At 53.0% G+C, this 16,256-nt stretch overlaps 4 protein-coding genes across 4 annotated transcripts; 2 read left to right on the top strand and 2 right to left on the bottom strand.

Annotated features, from left to right (window-relative positions):
* Positions 1–1,568: 1,568 nt before the first annotated feature.
* NCS57_00030700 (uncharacterized protein) lies at positions 1,569–2,961 on the top strand (the record flags this gene model as incomplete). The annotated part of the gene is made up of 6 exons (XM_053050394.1): positions 1,569–1,571; positions 1,626–1,700; positions 1,763–1,979; positions 2,041–2,096; positions 2,145–2,216; positions 2,266–2,961. 6 exons carry the CDS (start codon positions 1,569–1,571, stop codon positions 2,959–2,961), a joined length of 1,119 nt encoding a protein of 372 aa, XP_052918909.1.
* Positions 2,962–5,648: 2,687 nt separating this feature from the next.
* Positions 5,649–6,278, bottom strand: NCS57_00030600 (Protein transport protein Sec61 subunit beta; the record flags this gene model as incomplete). Its single annotated transcript, XM_053050393.1, has 4 exons — positions 5,649–5,683; positions 5,739–5,834; positions 5,902–6,106; positions 6,276–6,278. 4 exons carry the CDS (start codon positions 6,276–6,278, stop codon positions 5,649–5,651), a joined length of 339 nt encoding a protein of 112 aa, XP_052918908.1.
* A 1,163-nt stretch (positions 6,279–7,441) lies between these two features.
* On the bottom strand, positions 7,442–9,037 carry NCS57_00030500 (FCP1-like proteiny domain-containing protein; the record flags this gene model as incomplete). Its single annotated transcript, XM_053050392.1, has 3 exons — positions 7,442–7,753; positions 7,807–7,956; positions 8,009–9,037. The coding sequence occupies 3 exons, from the start codon at positions 9,035–9,037 to the stop codon at positions 7,442–7,444; spliced, it is 1,491 nt and encodes a 496-aa protein (XP_052918907.1).
* Positions 9,038–12,933: 3,896 nt separating this feature from the next.
* NCS57_00030400 (uncharacterized protein) lies at positions 12,934–15,517 on the top strand (the record flags this gene model as incomplete). Its single annotated transcript, XM_053050391.1, has 4 exons — positions 12,934–13,563; positions 13,614–14,669; positions 14,720–15,173; positions 15,225–15,517. The coding sequence occupies 4 exons, from the start codon at positions 12,934–12,936 to the stop codon at positions 15,515–15,517; spliced, it is 2,433 nt and encodes an 810-aa protein (XP_052918906.1).
* Positions 15,518–16,256: the final 739 nt, after the last annotated feature.

Here is a 16,256-nt window from a genome sequence, read left to right as displayed (position 1 = left end):
ACTCGCTCTCGCACTGGTGTGCGAATTCAAAACACAACAAAGGAAATGACCATTGTTGCGGTAATTACGTGGCCAATCATACAAAATCACGCTCTTACATATAAGAGCAATTCAGTGTTGCCTGATATCCTGTCCCAGGCACGTATCGAAGCTATCGTATCCAGCGAATCATTACACCACATTCCGCTCGGAGACGGCATACGGATACGGACCACCGACACGGAGTAGTACAAAAGAGACCTCCACCACGCAAACGACGACGCGTCTCCTTCACAACCTTCCATCTTCGCTTAAGTCATTCATTTCATATCTGTCTCTCATACGGAGCCAAGACGGACTGTGAATAACGGCAACCTACTAGACAGGGGCGTCCAAGACTCGGGGCGTCATCGGCTTGGCTATATGGCTTGTGCCAGGGGATTGTCAACCGAGGTCTTTCTGCATTAATCACTTGACTGATATATCCGCAATGCCTTTTCTCGCTCTTGCCCCATTCATGGCAATGCCGTCCAGTCAATGAGAGGCGCTTTCTCTCCCTCTCATGCTCAACACCTTTTACTAACACAGTATGCTTCACTCTCAGAAGATCCTGGATAAATCTTGGTGGAAGTGATTCAACCGTCGTCGGGTTATTGGTTATCAACCCAGCCTGCAAACCAACCATGTGTAGCTCAGAGTTCTTACCACACCAAACCTCCAATTCACTTTGAAAGACTGAACTTCACAGAGAGCAGATCTCATGGCAAAAATGGAAGAGATCACCACACGGGCCACTCCATGTCACATCAGAAACAAGCAAGTATTGTGATATGTCGATGGTGGTTGTAGGAAATATCCAGGCAGACCGGACCACTTTGCTGTGCCCAGATCGGCCACCTGGCGGATCTCTCTGTACCTTCACAGAGCATGATTCACTAACTAAACGGCACAGCATCAAGCTCAGATGCTTGTCTACCTCCAAGAAACCATCGAGTGCTTCGATGAATAATGTGTACCCACCCATTGATCTTGTTTCCATGTACTCAGAATTCTATTTGGTTGTTCTTTATTACGAGACAAACTCACAAACCTACACCGAGGTCATTATTCAGGGATGACGATGGCCAATATCTAGCTTATAGGTGTTGGATCTACTTATTCAAGAGTTCCCTTCACCCTTGCTCTCTCATACCGAACGGTTTCTGCTGAGACTGTTGGCAATTGTTGAATAGCACTGTTTTGTCTGAGCCTGTGATTGTTTGAGTGGTTACTGATTGTATAGCAACTCGTCACATCTTACTCCGAATCACTGTCACAAACAGAAAGTAGAGTGAATCACAAACATACGGCCACCGAGGTGTTGCCTACCAGCGCAAACTATTTAAAGCCTGGTACATCTTGACTTTCAGCATCCTTCCTCCTCCAACACTTCCTCATCTCAACACTCTTGAGGACAACACCCTCAGCGCGCCTCATTACTCTCTTCTCACCAGCAACACCGGGCAATCCGATAACATCTACTCACCGAGCGGGTATCCGAAAGGTTTTTGATAAATTTCACAAGACTCTCTTCGAAGAAACCCGTCGCCATGGTACAGTTTCCTATTACCCAACTTTCTCACCACCCTCTCATATCTATTTGATAGGCTCCCTGGGGTTCGTGGGACCCAGAGCCCCCTTCTGAGGTGAACACCGTCGTGACTGGTAGGGATTTCACCGTTGTAAGCCTCCCAGCATGTTCTTCAATAGTATTACCTTGTTTTAACCGCTTCCTCCCTAACAGGTCGACCTCCCAACCGATAAGATCAATGAGCGCAAGTACGGTACCGCATCGCCTGAGCCCACCGAACACCATGTCCCCAAGGACTTGTGGGCCAGCCCGTACGCTCCAGAGCGCCGTCCCTTCCAGCACCAGGGATCCCCTCGCGAAGTGCCCTGTCTTCAGTGCGTGAACCGCATGATGGTACGCGGGTTCCACGGCCTCTGCCGCGATCACCTGGGTACGATACTCCTCTCCCACTTCAACTACACTTGAAATCCACTGACTTGGATTTCTCTCAGCTAATGCAAGCGGCAAATGCTATTGCTGTGTTCTCCATGGAGTGGAATGTGAAGAGGTGCGCTTTCTGCTTGGTTCTCCTCCTCCGCGGTGACTGACTCTGCAGGTTCCCGAGACTGCCTTCAAATCAGCCTATGAACTCCAGGTTTGTGCGCGCAAGATGGATGAGGGCCACGAGGTAACTCATGTATCTACCTTTGTCATGATTATATCTAACACAATTGTAGGACACGGACTGGGAGTATCTCTCCAACAAAGCCGAGCTCGCCCTTATGAAAGAAGGACTTCTCTGGTTTGCCCGTGAGGATACGAACGACTACTGGCACGGAAACAACCATGTCAAGGAGGTCGTCAATGGCAAAGTCAACCAGGTCAACATTAGTAAGACCTACTGGAATGACGGCAGCAACACCAACCGGGACGTCAACGCCAACGCCAACCAGGTCGACAAGAACTACTACTGCTGGGACTTCACTGGCAATTCCGACTGGTCCGGCAACGACAACGCCAACCGGGCCGGCAATGACAATATCAATTGGGGCGCCAACGGCATCCCCCGCTGGGGCAGCGGCGAGATCGCAACCTGGAATGACAAACGCAACACCAACTGGGGCGGCGACAGCGACAGCGACAGCGACAAGGGCCGGGCCACCGGGACCGCCTCTGATGCTGAAGTCGACAACGACTGTGATGACGAAAGCGATGACGGTCAGGATCCAATCCAGCTCACTCCCGAGTTTTCTTCCGCTGATAAGATCATTTCCGCCATCGACCGCAACACCGACGTTGTGGCCGATCTCTGTGAGATCATGGAAGGCATCAAAGGGAGCCTGGATCTTCTCCACGAAGACAACGTCCAGAGCAAGAAGGTGCTGCAGAAGTTGTTGACTGAGCAGCGAACTCTGAGCGACAAGCAGACGTAAGGATCCTCCCAGGCTGATACTTTGGTGACATGAAGCTGGCCGATTTGTTGGGAAGCATTATTTGGTGATCATGACTACCTCGAGGTAGAACTCAAGTAGGTAGTTATACGACAACACAAAAGCATCACTGGTCATGTTTACTCGATCTCGTCTATGGGCACTCAGCTCTGTTGGACCTTTGGTTCTAGCCTAGATTGCCGTTTCCTAGATAGGGTCCATTTGGGCCAGGCCAAGATACAAATCAACCCCTGAGTCTAACAATTCATATGCCAAAAGTAAAGTGAAAAGGAAATGATTGAGTCCAGTTTAATTGGAACACTTATTTATCTGGCCAGTATTCGTATCGCAGTGTTACGGTGTCAGTTGGACATGTATTGTCTCTCAAACCAGCCGAAACCTCGCCGCTCCTTCGCCGCTCACTCCCCGTTTCTATCTATACAGATACTACCTCGATCTACTCGCATGGACCCAATAGCAATCAAGGAAATCTAATCCGCCCTATTGGCCGAGCAGTCGATTAATGCTGCGGCACTGCCAGGCACTTCCCAGGATCATCTGGACATCGTATACCATCCAAACTGCACCATCTCAGCACCTTGTTTTTTTTTTATTCTCCCCTAACTCTTTTCTCTTAACCGTTCCCCATTCGCGTTCTGTTTGTTGTCAATACGACGCGCCTGCAAGCCCCCAGTTACTACCCCGTCCCATTACCACCAACATTTATCCCACGTCGTTCAGGAAGATCCCATCACCGATTCAACCATGAAGCGCAAGGAAAGAGTTGCAAGCCAGCGCGCCTCTGAGCTCATGCGTCACACAGCTCTCCGATTCGTAAGTCACCGCGAGTTATTTCATTAACCCCCAACCCCAAGCTAACGTATTCTACCCTCCCAGGTGCCTGTTTTGGATGGCTCCATGGATCTCCAGAATGACAGCGGGAGCGAGTTTGAAGATCAGCCAAGTCCCGCGAGCAGTGATAACGATCAGGACACGACGCGTCCTGCCAAGCAGCCCAGAGTCCATCCCAAGACTCAAGGCGAGCCTCGCGAGATCTCGTGCGCGGTCTGTATTAACAGGATGCTTGCCTGTGGTCCAGAGTTTATTTGTCGTTACCGAGAGAGTTAGTGATCCTCCCTCCCATGCCGTGGGCTCAACTAACTGTTCCTCGTTCAGCACCAGCGGCCGTCTCATGCTACGGCTGTGCCCAGGGTGGACGCAAGTGCTATCAAGTAAGCATTCTAGCCGCCGGTATCGTTTGTTGGTTCTTGTGCTAATGTTTCAAAGGTTCCTCAGGCAGCGTTGCCTCATGCCCGTACCCTTCAGGAGGCGGCAGTCCGTATCCTCAACGGCGAGCAGGTAAACTACCCTCTCAGAGTCCTTGATGTCTTGATAGCTAATCACCCAAGGTTCTCAACTGGGATAAACTGGCCCTCGAGGCTAAGAGAGCTGTCATACAGGCAGAGAAGAACCCTCGTTTTGTGCCCAACCCTCCACGGGCCATCGACCAAGGCGCAGCTCCCTCGCCCGAACCGTCTCAGTCCCCTCCGTCTCAGCGATCTTCTTCTCAGACACCTCCTTCTGAGATTCCTCCTGCTCAGATACCTCCTTCTCAAACGCCTCCCTCTCAGACACCTCCTCCTCAGACACCGCCATCTCCATTGCCTCCCTTTGTTCTCTCAACACTTCCGGTAGATGGCATTACTGCCGCGATAGCTCGAAACAACGAGCTGGTCGCTAAGACCAACCAGCTCCTGCGGCGTGTTCTCGGTGAGATGGGAGCGTTTACTAGAGGAGAAGAGCCCCCATCATGGGATTAGGCGACAGCATGAAGCAACTGGCATATTAGCCAGCTGGCTTCGACTTAGAACATGGCAATGTCTATGTCACTTCCTGATGACGAGCATGGCTTTCTTACGTTTCTACCTATCCACTGTGTATGTCGAGCCTGAGACGTGAGCATGGCCTTACACTAACCTGTCCTTAGATGAACCCATCTCTATGAGCCTTTTTGGTCAGCGAACGCCTTCAGGGGTTATGTAACTGGGGAGCTCACGAGGGTCCCATGAAATTGGCCATGAAGACTACATGGCCGAGCTACTTGTTGGGGTTTCTGTTTCGAGTGTAGTAGGCGAGGCACTGGATCAAGGGTGATTTGTTAGAGTTTGTGTCGTTGTTTATCCTTGTACCGTAGCTACAGCTGGCTGGGCAGCTCGATGATGAGCGTATGTGGGGTGCATTCAAGCCTCTCACCCATGATAATTGATTGAATTAGGTACCATAGTCTCCTCGTCCAGTTGCTCAGTGAACATGGTCTCATATGAGTCGGTTCGAGCTGCTTTCAAGTTTTCATCAGCCACCAACATGCACGTAATTGCCCAGAAAGGCCAAGTAGACATCACCAACTCAGTACGAGCCCAAGACACCATCAAAGCGCGCGAAAACAGAAAAAGTCCAGATTGCCGTCTGGGTCCCTTTTGCTGATATAATACAAAGGCTTTATCTCATAACCCGCAGCAATTCAACAAACGACAAAAAAAGTTTCCGGTATGGCCGTATTATCCTCCCCCCCTGCTCCATTTGTAGATTTGCGCATCCTCAAACATCCCAGATGTGAAAAGCCTACGCCCACTGAGAAAAAGCGCCTCCCTTCTTCGTTGATTCCTCCTCGTCGGTGATGGATGGTGCAATTAGCTGGAGAATTTTCGGGTGATCTTGGCAATAACTGTTAAAGTGTTAGGTGTCGGTCTTGGCTGATGTGAGGACAGATATGGACGTACTGTGAAGGGCGACAACGCTGAAGATGAAGACCAGAGAGAGAACCAGAACAACAACGGGGTCGACCTTCAGACCAGGCGACTCGTCAGTGTAGAGTCCTGTGTCGCATGTTAACAACCTGTCCCAAATGTTCCAACATCCTTTGCATGAAAAGGGGCAACATACGCAGCATGGTGCTGGAGGAGCCGCCGGCGCCGGCAGCGCGGGTGCTGCTTGGTCGCGCATTGGCAATCTTCTCCTTCTGATCGGCGGCAGCACGTCGTCGGATAGCAGTTCGGGGACCACCAGGGATGGCAGGGGACGAGGGGCGGCCGACGCTGGCACCGCTGGCAGCAGCGCCGCTGTCGGGGGAAGAGGGACGAGGAGAAGACTATAGCTCAGGCGTCAGCATTGAAGCTCTTGATTGACAAGATAGCGATGGAGCCCCCGTGTGGAGGAACCAAAGTCGCAGCGCATCACCAGCAGCTCGCGACACTAGCAATGGTAGCATCGCGACCACGTGCGATTGACTGGCCGAACAGGAGAAATGGATTCCGTACCATTGTGAAGAATAGAACCGAAGAGACCTAGGAAGGACAGTTGACACGGAACCGCTGCAGGATTCCAAAGTCGATAAAGCTAGAGACGCGAAAAGGAGAGAATGTCGAGGTTGGAATTAAAGGTCGAGACGGGCTGGGCTGCGTCGAAATTATGGGCGTCTTCCCCAGTAAATGGGTCGGTAGGGAGTTGAGGCCACCTTCGCCAGAAAACAGGGAGGTCGGGTCCTCTTTTTTCCGGGCTCCGTCCGAGCTTCAAAGTGGCAGCTCAACCAGCGCATGCTCCACCAAAGGGACATGCGACTGGCTACCGGATAAGGCCGAAATGCGCTCCTGAGTTCAAGCATGATTCACTACTAGGATACAAAGGCGTCGGGGGGATTTTACAATTTAGTGACAATAGCTATGTATGGTAGAGATGACTATGGACTCTACTCCCGCTGATCCTACTGATCAGCACAAACGCTGTCTTGCTCGCTTCCGAGTCCGCTCGCAGACTCGCATGTATGAGGTGATGTATAATTCAAGAAAAAAAACAGAAGCAGAATCAAAGACGCAAACCATGAGACAAATGGAATCGCAAAAACCCCGCCCCTCGCCGCTGGCAGGTTATCCCATCCACACAGGGGACTCCCTCTCACACATGCTTGTCCGTTCCTCTACCCCGTGCATGGTCCAGAGGCCTCTTCTCCCATCGCAGCAGAATTCGCCCTCCTTTTTCTTCCTCCGCCAGCGTATTTGCACAAAAAATAGGTAGTCCTTTTCAAACACCACGTGTCCATCTCTGGGAGAAGAAGACCCTGTTCTTCCACCAATGATCGTCCCGTGCTTGCTTGCTTTTACTTCTGGTTGCTGATCCATCTTTTGCCCCGAATCCGTGAGATGTAATGGCAATGCAATGCCCGCTCCAGAGGACCTCCGCGCTGATGCCAACCGAGTTTCGCCGGGTAACCTCGCGTCGAGGGGAAGTTTGAGTTCGTTGGTGAGGTCCGTTTCCTTCCAACCGCTCAATTATGTAACATTAGACAATAGTACATCTACACCAGGAAACGAAAGCTCTCAACCAAACGCCTTCCGCTATGATGGCAATTGTGCAGATCAAGGGTTGTTGTGTGTTTCGAATCGTTGGAAAAAGTTCGACAAAGAGAATAGAAGTGAAGGTGGGTATTTTAGAGAGTGACGTCGAGGACAAGGCTGACATCGGCCACGTTGGGGCCAGCCAGGTCTTCAAGAACGGGTATCAAGTCTAATAGCTCGTTATCGTGAGCATCAGAGAACCAACTGCTGATAGGAACTGCGTGTTGGGGGTGGAAGATGTATGACGTTGGTGAGTTGTCGATGATGATGGTATCCTTCAGATCTCGTCCGACTTGAGAGAGATCCTTGACATAGTTGCCTTGGTGGTTGTAGCAGCTCTCTCGGAAGAGTCTGTGGTGGACGACTTTGTGGATGTCGAGCTGGTCCAGCAAAGGGTCTCCATACTGCAGATCATTAGTACTAGTCGAACCATTGCGGAGGATCTGATAAGACTCACCTTAGAGACAGACGCTGTGAACACTACAACCTCATACAGCTCGCCAACTCGCTTCATGAACTCGTCGACGCCCGGTCGCTTTATCACATAGACGTTGTGGTAGTTACCCTCAATCTCAACAGGGATGGTGAAGTCGGCCTGATGCAGAATCTGTCGAATAATTAGCGCACGCCATACGATCCAACACCATCGCAAGACATACCTTAAAGGAGCTATGGACCAGAGTTTCGTCCAAGTCAAGAACCAGGCATTTCCGGCCCTTGTGCTCTGGCGCAATCGGGGGAAGCAACCACTTCTGCGGCTCAGGCGCCGATGGGCCAGCTTCGGGGAATGGAGCGGGTGCCACGGCAGAGGGACCCGGACCTGGGGGTGGAGGTGGAGGAGGTATCGTGCTTTGGGGTGGTCCTTCGGCTGCAGGGGCTACCTGCACTTCTTCGGCCTCATCGACGGGAGCATCTCGCATATCAACGTCACCAGTGTCGGCCGTCTTGTTATCTTGCTCCTTGGGCTCCTCGTCTGCTGGAGATGGCTTGGGTGGCTCCACCGTGACGGCGGGGGGAATCGATTGCTTCGACTCCCTGTTTTCTCGCTCTGCCACTGTAATCTCGTCGTTGGTGCTGCCAGATGAAGTAGGCTCGTCCTTGGGCTCTTGTGTGGGGGCGGCTGGTTGGGCTTCTTTCTCGGGAGCTGGCTTGGGCTGCTCCTGGGGAGTGTTGGTTCGCGACCTAGCAGATGTTGGCCGCTGAGGCAGTTTGTCCAGCTTGTGCACGTTTTCGTTGTTTTCCTCGCCGCCGTTGGGGCCCTCGGGTGTGACGCAACATCCAAGGAACGAGAGCAGACCACCTCTCTTCTTCTTCTGGGGGGGAGCAACGGGAGAGCTTGGCTGGGTGTTTACAGGGGTGTTTGTGGGTTCAGTTTCGCCGCCAGTCCGGTTGCTAGACGTGCTTCCGTTCCGTCGTCGCCCCCGGAGGCTACCTTTGGAGTCTTTCGATCGGCTTCCGATGCTGTTCCGGGAATCGCTGACGGTCGCCCCACTCAAACCCGTAGATGTTGGTGACGATTGGTTCCGCTGTGACGATGATCTCGAGGGAACTTGGAGGAGCCCACGGCCTTTCTTGGAGCTTGACCCATCTTCTGGTGACAGTAGATCCTTGTCCTTGCCCATCTCAGCGTCGGCGGAGTTCGACTGAAGTTGGATTTCGTCGTTCGGAGTCTGCGGCTTGTCGGACATGTTTGCTGTTTGCTTGAAAGCCCGTCAGTGAATGTCCTGCAGAAGTTGATTTCCAAGCAGCGATTGGGAGCCGTCAGCAGCCGGATGGAGTACCACAGCCAGGAGCGCGCAGACGTGGTGATCACCAGCTCACACCAATATCATCCCAGCACAGTCTTCAAACTGGTCGCGACAAGGTCGCCAAGGAGACGATACTGTTCCCGTGTTCTCACGAGCATATAACAACCAGAAACCGCGCAGGGGGCTACCAGGATCGCGCAAGGGATGATGGCAACTCACGTCGTCGACCTCGTCCACACACAAAACCAGTCCTAAATGAACAGCCCCTTATTCTTTGTAGATGGCCTACAGAGGCCCGGAACGCGGGAGGAGGCGAGACAGTTCGGTTTGGCGTCGATGAAGGAGGCGAAGGGCTTCAGAGCGCAGAGCGGGCGAAGTTGGTGGGAAATTGCAGCGCGTTTGGGCCGAGGCAAGCGGTGGCTGAAGGTTGGATCAAGGCAAAAGGTGCGAGTGAATGAAGCGAAAAGTAACCAAAGGGAGAACCGGAGCGAATGAGTGACTCGTCAAGAGACTGCCGCAAACGGGAAACCTGTTCGGGGGTTGCGTCGGTCGGGGATGGAGCTCGGTGAGGAGGAGGAAGAACGGAGGGCGGGCGGAGGACGGAGACGAGAAGCAGGGCGGATCGGAGGCTGAGAGGGAGGACCTGGCGCGCAAGCGAGATGATTGCCTTTAAAACGTAGATTGGGTCTTGGGCTGGGCACTTGGGGAGGAAGAGGAAATTGGAAGATCAAGGCTGGGAGCGCGCGCAGGGGGGTAAGTGGTAAAACTGCCCGGTCTCTGGAGACTCCCTACCTGAAGGCTGAAGGTTGGTTTTGGAAGGCTGGACGGGCGCGGTGGGAGCAGCGGGAGACGTGCTGGAAGCCGGGGGGAACATCCGCTGGAAACGCTGAGCGGCAGGGACACTGGGACGTCGAGAGACTGTGTGAACTGTGAGAGGATGGCCGAACGGGACGGGGCTCGACTGGGCTTGACTGGGGTGGGTGGGAGAGAAGGTGTGAGTGGAGTCTTGGTTGAGATTAGCCCTCGGCGAAGGATAGTACAGTATTGTGGCAGATTTGTGACTGCGCTGTACACACTGTGTATTACGTGCTGTTTAACATACAAATCACAGTGCAAAATTCACGTAACCACCCTCCTCACAATACCACTCTATCTCTCCCCTTGTCTCTCATCTCCGCTAATAATGGTGCCCGCCAGGCTCATCTTAACCACCCTGTCCTATGGTCGCCCATGGCCCGCCCATGCTGGGTGCGGCGCCTAGGACCCCTGCCCCAGGCTTAGTAGCAATAACTGACTGCGGGAGGATGTTGACTTGAGCGCGGGAGAGAGCAAAGGGGACAACAGCTTGACTTTTGCGACGTCTGTGCTCTACGATATCCCCTTGCCGGGTCTACAGTCTGCGTCCCAGCTCTCTGATGCGCCGCTCGCGAGTCGAGCGTGCATGTTAAGGGGACTCATGATGTGGGTTCAATCCGGAGACCTGGCGCCCGCTAGGTTGAGATAGACTCTCGGCCATGGCTTTCAATCAAAGTGGGCGTACCACGGGCTTTCGTTAGCAGGGCCGAGAAGAAATGGGAGAGCTCGCCCATTGCGTGGTGGCCACTCAGTTCACGCTCGACCAGCTGCTCCATGCTCCAAGCTCTCCCCGGCTTTTCAGCCGTGTTCCCTGTTGTCTGCTGTCTGCTGTCCGAGAATGCCTGGCGCACTCGCACTCTGTTCCCAGTTTCCTTGTGGCAACATGATGGGTGCCAGGGCACAAGGGTCAAGAAAAAATGAGACACCAGTACAAAGACATCAGCTTTTCATCCCATAGGAATGCGTATAAAGCTGCAGTGAGATACCAGAATAATACGTCAAGCTCCTAGGGCTTTGTCTTTGAACACTATCTTTTCCCTATTTTTGGCTATTTTTATGTGAATTATGTTGTCAGAAAATAGCAGCCTTTGAGAGAGTTCGAGGTACTTTGCCCTTGGCTGTCTCATTTGTTTCTTGACCCGCCTGCACGGGTAGATGCAGTTCCGACGACGAGGTCTGGTGGTGTGCTGATAGTGTGTCCTGCGAAGGACCTCTTGTGCATGTTTCATTGAAGCGCCCTCTTCCGATTTGCACTGAGGCCCGAAGCTCTCGTCGATGCATTGCTGTTGCTCCGTTAGCAACGCCGAATCTCCATAGCATGGAGATGAGGACTCCCAGCAAAAAGCACATTTTCAGCCATCCCGAATGCTCGAGTCCATAGTCAAAGAGACTGAGACACGTAGAAAGGGCCATCAACCTTGTCAGTCCAGGAAGATACGTCCCGTCCAGACGGCATGATTGGCCGCGTTGGCGCCTGGATCAGTGATGTCTCCATGCATCGTGGGCCCCTCAGAATTGACCAGTCGAGAGACCTACATACCCGCTGTGGCCGGTTGGAAGACCTCTTGCCACCATCCCAAATCCGTCAGAACCCTTGCGCCTTTCTCTGGTGATGATGAAGTTCTTGATGGTTCTCGGTCGGCATTACCTGCGTTTCTCAGAACGCGACAGGGATCAGCAGGGAAACTCGTGAGCCTCAGCAAGCCTTCTCGGGCACCCTCCATCTCGTGTCACAAGACAGGCATCTGGTCATCCCCATGAGGCTACGTAATTAGTTTGTGGTCACCCAATGGGTCTGTGGCGACCCATCCTTGGACCCTGGAGAGATAGAGAGGGAAAAATAAAAAAAAACCGTGGGAGCTTCCTGTGCATCCGAAATGTACGTGTGAACTGGCAATGAATTGGCCATGAACTAGCCCAGCTTGCGACCTGTCGGATGTCGATGTTCAGTCGCATTGCCCGGGTCCCATGCCCCTGGCTACCTTAGTTAATTGCATGGTGGATCGGCGCTCGATGTCCATTCGCCCTCGACTCTGTGGAGGAGACCTTCATACTGGTCCCCGTTGATGAAGACATGTGCGTAGAGTTGACTGGGACTTGGAAACCAGAGCCGCATGCTTAAGCACCCGCAAAGTCTGTCTTTATCTCGAAGGCGACCAACTGGAGATCTGGGCAATGACATGTGGCTCTGCGTGCCTCTTTGTTCCACCCATGGAAGTTCTAGACCAGTTTCTTCTGTTACATTCATCCAGATGGGATGCGGGCCACGACAATGCGCGACAGGCACAATCCAGTCAAAAGCCCCTGACGCCCTCAATGTGCCATTATGTGCGCCCAAGACACGTCACAGAATTTGATACATGCCAAGCACACGATAAGGATTGCATGCGGCATCAAACGTGCCTGTGAACAAACTTTTTGAGATTCTCGAAATTCTCTAGGGTAGATGTTCAGCGACGGGTTGGACGAGCTGAACAGGAGAGCGGAGAAGCTTGTCTGGTTAAGGATTAGCCGTTCCCCCATGCTTCGTCCAGCCAATCAGGAGCCGAATGTTTCGGCCCATGCTCTTCCCCAGCTTTTCCCACATCATGTGACTGCACGCTGTGGCGTCATTCCCGTCCCGAGCTGGCCGCTTCCGTCGGCTGCAGCAGGCGCAGCCAGGCGAGTTGCAGTCGCATGTGGCACTTGCCTCGGAATCCGTATTCACATGCTCACACGGCGGCTTGATGACACCTGCCTACCTAACCTAATCAAAGCACAATTGTTGAACCTGGATCGATTCGGCTATCTGATTTCTCGCATCATCGAATCTTGCACTGTTTCATTCTTCATTGAACTTTCTGTTTTCATCCCGAATCGTTAAAGACACCTTCTCGCCGGATGGGGAAGTGAGGGAACCTTTCTGAGGCTCTCGAGAGTCGCTCGTGCTGCTGTGGGGAAGCTCCTCCAGCGCATTCAACGTCATCCCTATACCATCACAAATGGCTGCGCAATCAACCTTGCGGCATACTGCCGCTGAGGAGATGCTGGCGGCCTTCCTCGACAAATGGACTGGCAGGATACAGACAAAACTCCGCCGAACTTCGCGCACGACGCGTATCCTCGCGACTCTGGCACTCGCGGCCTCAATTATCCTCGGCGCAGAGGGAGGGCGACGATGGTGGAAGAACCGACGACATGAGCGAGAGCAAGGTCGCAAACTCGTGCGCACAAACTCATGGCTACACAACAAGGACGGATCGCGAACCATCTATGTTCCCTACAAAGATGGGACAACCAAGGTTGTCATCAACACGACCAAGCCGCTCACATTTGACGCTCATCGGCGCCTCTTCCTTAACCCACCGCGCGTTTCTGGACTGCGCGAAGGCACTGTGCCCTCGGCGCAAACCAAGCCCGGTCTGAATCTTGCTTTCCTGCACCAATTTCTGAGCCTTATGAGCATCATGATTCCGAGGTGGTCAAGTAAAGAAGCTGGATTGCTACTCAGTCACGGCGTATTTCTGATGCTGCGGACGTATCTTTCGCTGGTCGTGGCCCGTCTCGACGGTGAGATTGTGCGCGATCTTGTCGCTGGCAATGGCAAGGCTTTCCTCTGGGGCATCCTCAAAGTAAGGGCGAAACCCGTATGTCTGAGGAGTCGGTCGCTGACAATCAATAGTGGTGCGGACTTGGAGGCTTCGCCTCATACACCAACGCCATGATCAAGTTCCTCGAGTCCAAGGTATCGATCGCATTTCGAACGCGACTTACACGGTACATCCATGATCTCTACCTGAACGATAATCTTAATTACTATAAGCTCTCGAACCTGGACGGAGGCGTTGGCCAAAGCGCGGACCAGTTTATCACCCAAGATCTGACTCTATTCTGTGCAGCAGCGGCCAACATTTACTCGTCACTTGGAAAACCGTTTGTCGATCTTTGTGTCTTTAACTACCAGCTCTACCGGTCGCTTGGTCCCCTTGCTCTGACAGGTCTTATGAGCAATTACTTCTTGACTGCGAGCATCCTTCGAAGGCTTTCCCCACCATTCGGCAAGCTAAAAGCCGTGGAAGGACGCAAAGAGGGTGACTTCCGAAGCTTGCATGCCAGGTTAATTGCCAATGCTGAGGAGGTTGCCTTCTATGGTGGTGCGGAGACGGAAAAGACGTTTCTGAATCGCGAATTCAAGTCACTGAAGTCGTGGATGGAAGGCATCTACATGCTCAAGATCCGATACAATATCCTCGAAGACTTTATTCTCAAATACAGCTGGAGCGCCTACGGATATCTCCTGGCATCACTGCCCGTCTTTTTGCCAGCATGGGGTGGCGTTGGCGGCCGAGCTGAGATGGCCGAGAATGGACACCGGGGAGGCCGAGAACGCAATCGTATGAAGGAGTTTATCACCAACAAGAGGCTCATGCTCTCGCTTGCAGATGCTGGAGGTCGTATGATGTATTCGATCAAGGACCTTTCGGAACTGGCAGGGTACACTAGCCGTGTATACACGCTCATCTCGACTCTGCACCGGGTACATGCCAATGCCTACCATATCCGAGGTGGCCAGAGCGAATTGTATTCGCTATCCGACGTTCAAGGGACGATCCAGAAGGGATTTGACGGTGTTCGGTTTGAGCATGTTCCGGTTGTGGCCCCTGGTCTGTGGCCGCAGGGAGGCGAGGAGTTGCTTGACTCCCTGTCTATCATAATTCGAAGGGGGGAGCATCTACTGGTGAGTCTTTCTTTCCCGACACAAAATATGCCGCTGCTAACGAATAATAGATTTCTGGATCAAACGGAGTGGGTAAAAGTGCCATTTCCCGAATCCTCGCAGGTCTCTGGCCAGTTTACAGAGGATTGGTGAGTCGGCCCAAGAACATCGGCCAAGACGGCATCATGTTCTTGCCCCAGCGACCGTACCTGAGCCCAGGCACACTTCGCGATCAAGTCATTTATCCCGATGGCCACGTGGACATGCGAGAGAAGCGCAAGTCGGAAGATGACCTTAAGAGCATACTGGAGGCCGCAAGGTTAGGCTACCTTCCTGATCGAGAAGGAGGGTGGGATACGCGAAAGGAGTGGAAGGATGTGCTTAGCGGAGGTGAGAAGCAGAGGATGGGATTTGCTCGTCTGTTATATCATGAACCTCAGTATGCCATCGTGGATGAAGGCACCAGCGCCGTGTCAAGCGACGTGGAAGGCTTGCTCTACGAGACATGCAAGGAGAGGGGCATCAGTAAGTTGATACCATGGCGACATTTTTTCATGTGATGCTGACATGCCGCAGCACTCATTACCATCTCAACTCGGGCTTCCCTTAAGAAGTACCACACATACAACCTCGTCCTGGGAATGGGAGAGCGAGGCGATGAGTGGGAGTTTGAGCGAATTGGAACCGAGCGAGAGAAGATGCAGGTTGAGAAGGAGTTACAAGAACTGCACGAGCGACTTGCGCAGGTGGACGAGTGGAAGAAGCGACGGGATGAGATCGAGGCTGAGCTGGCAGCGGTGTGGACGGATCAGGGAGAGAAGCTGGAGGCCCCGGCGTATGCGGAAGAGGTTGTTGAGGCCCAAGAGTAGGCCAAGAGTAGGCGAGGCGATTGGAGTGATGGTGCATGGAGCAGGCTGGCGGATATGTCTTGTACAAGCAAGTAAGCAGGAAGAGGGCGAATGGATATCTACGCGCCCACAACTGACGGCATCTTGGGACCATGTGGCTGGCTGCTTCGGCCGAATATGCGGAGTATCTCGAGTTGTCTGATGCTGAATGCGTAGATTGTCTAAGAGCCGAGGCGGTGAGGGAGGTTGTAAACTCTGATCTTGTCTCTAGACTCTGTCATTGACTCCAAGGGTTAGGGTTGCCAGAGTCAAGAAGGACGGACGAGTGCCGAGATGGAGCGCGGCACTCGACCTCATCATCACATCATGGGGATGGATGGTACTGAACCCTGCTTATTCTCCCAAGCTTCCAATTGCCCATTGACGCCCCGGGAGCCTGGTTCACAGCCACCACCAACGGCCCCCAGAGCATCCATCATCCACCCATCGGCTAGCTCAATACTGTAAGCAGCAGCTCCAGGGCTTGAGAGAAAAAGCCCCCAGGCTGCCAGGTTCTTCCAGCTCACGCAGCAAACGCCACTAACCAGGCCGTCATCCCCCCAATCACTAGTCTCGCTGGGCACACCACCGCAGCAGACTATTAGCGGCAAGCAGCATCTTAGGGCGCGCCGCGTCGATCCTGGTCTTTGCCCCCAGAGAGAGAATGGCGAGGTTCTGGACCTGAGCTGAACCGGTAACCACAAGGTTGTGTAGAGACTAT

Source organism: Fusarium keratoplasticum, chromosome 1 (assembly GCF_025433545.1).
Source record: "Fusarium keratoplasticum isolate Fu6.1 chromosome 1, whole genome shotgun sequence".
Classification (NCBI taxonomy): domain Eukaryota; kingdom Fungi; phylum Ascomycota; class Sordariomycetes; order Hypocreales; family Nectriaceae; genus Fusarium; species Fusarium keratoplasticum.
The sequence above is the reverse complement of the archived record's forward strand: the minus strand, read 5'-3'. Positions and strand labels throughout refer to the sequence as shown.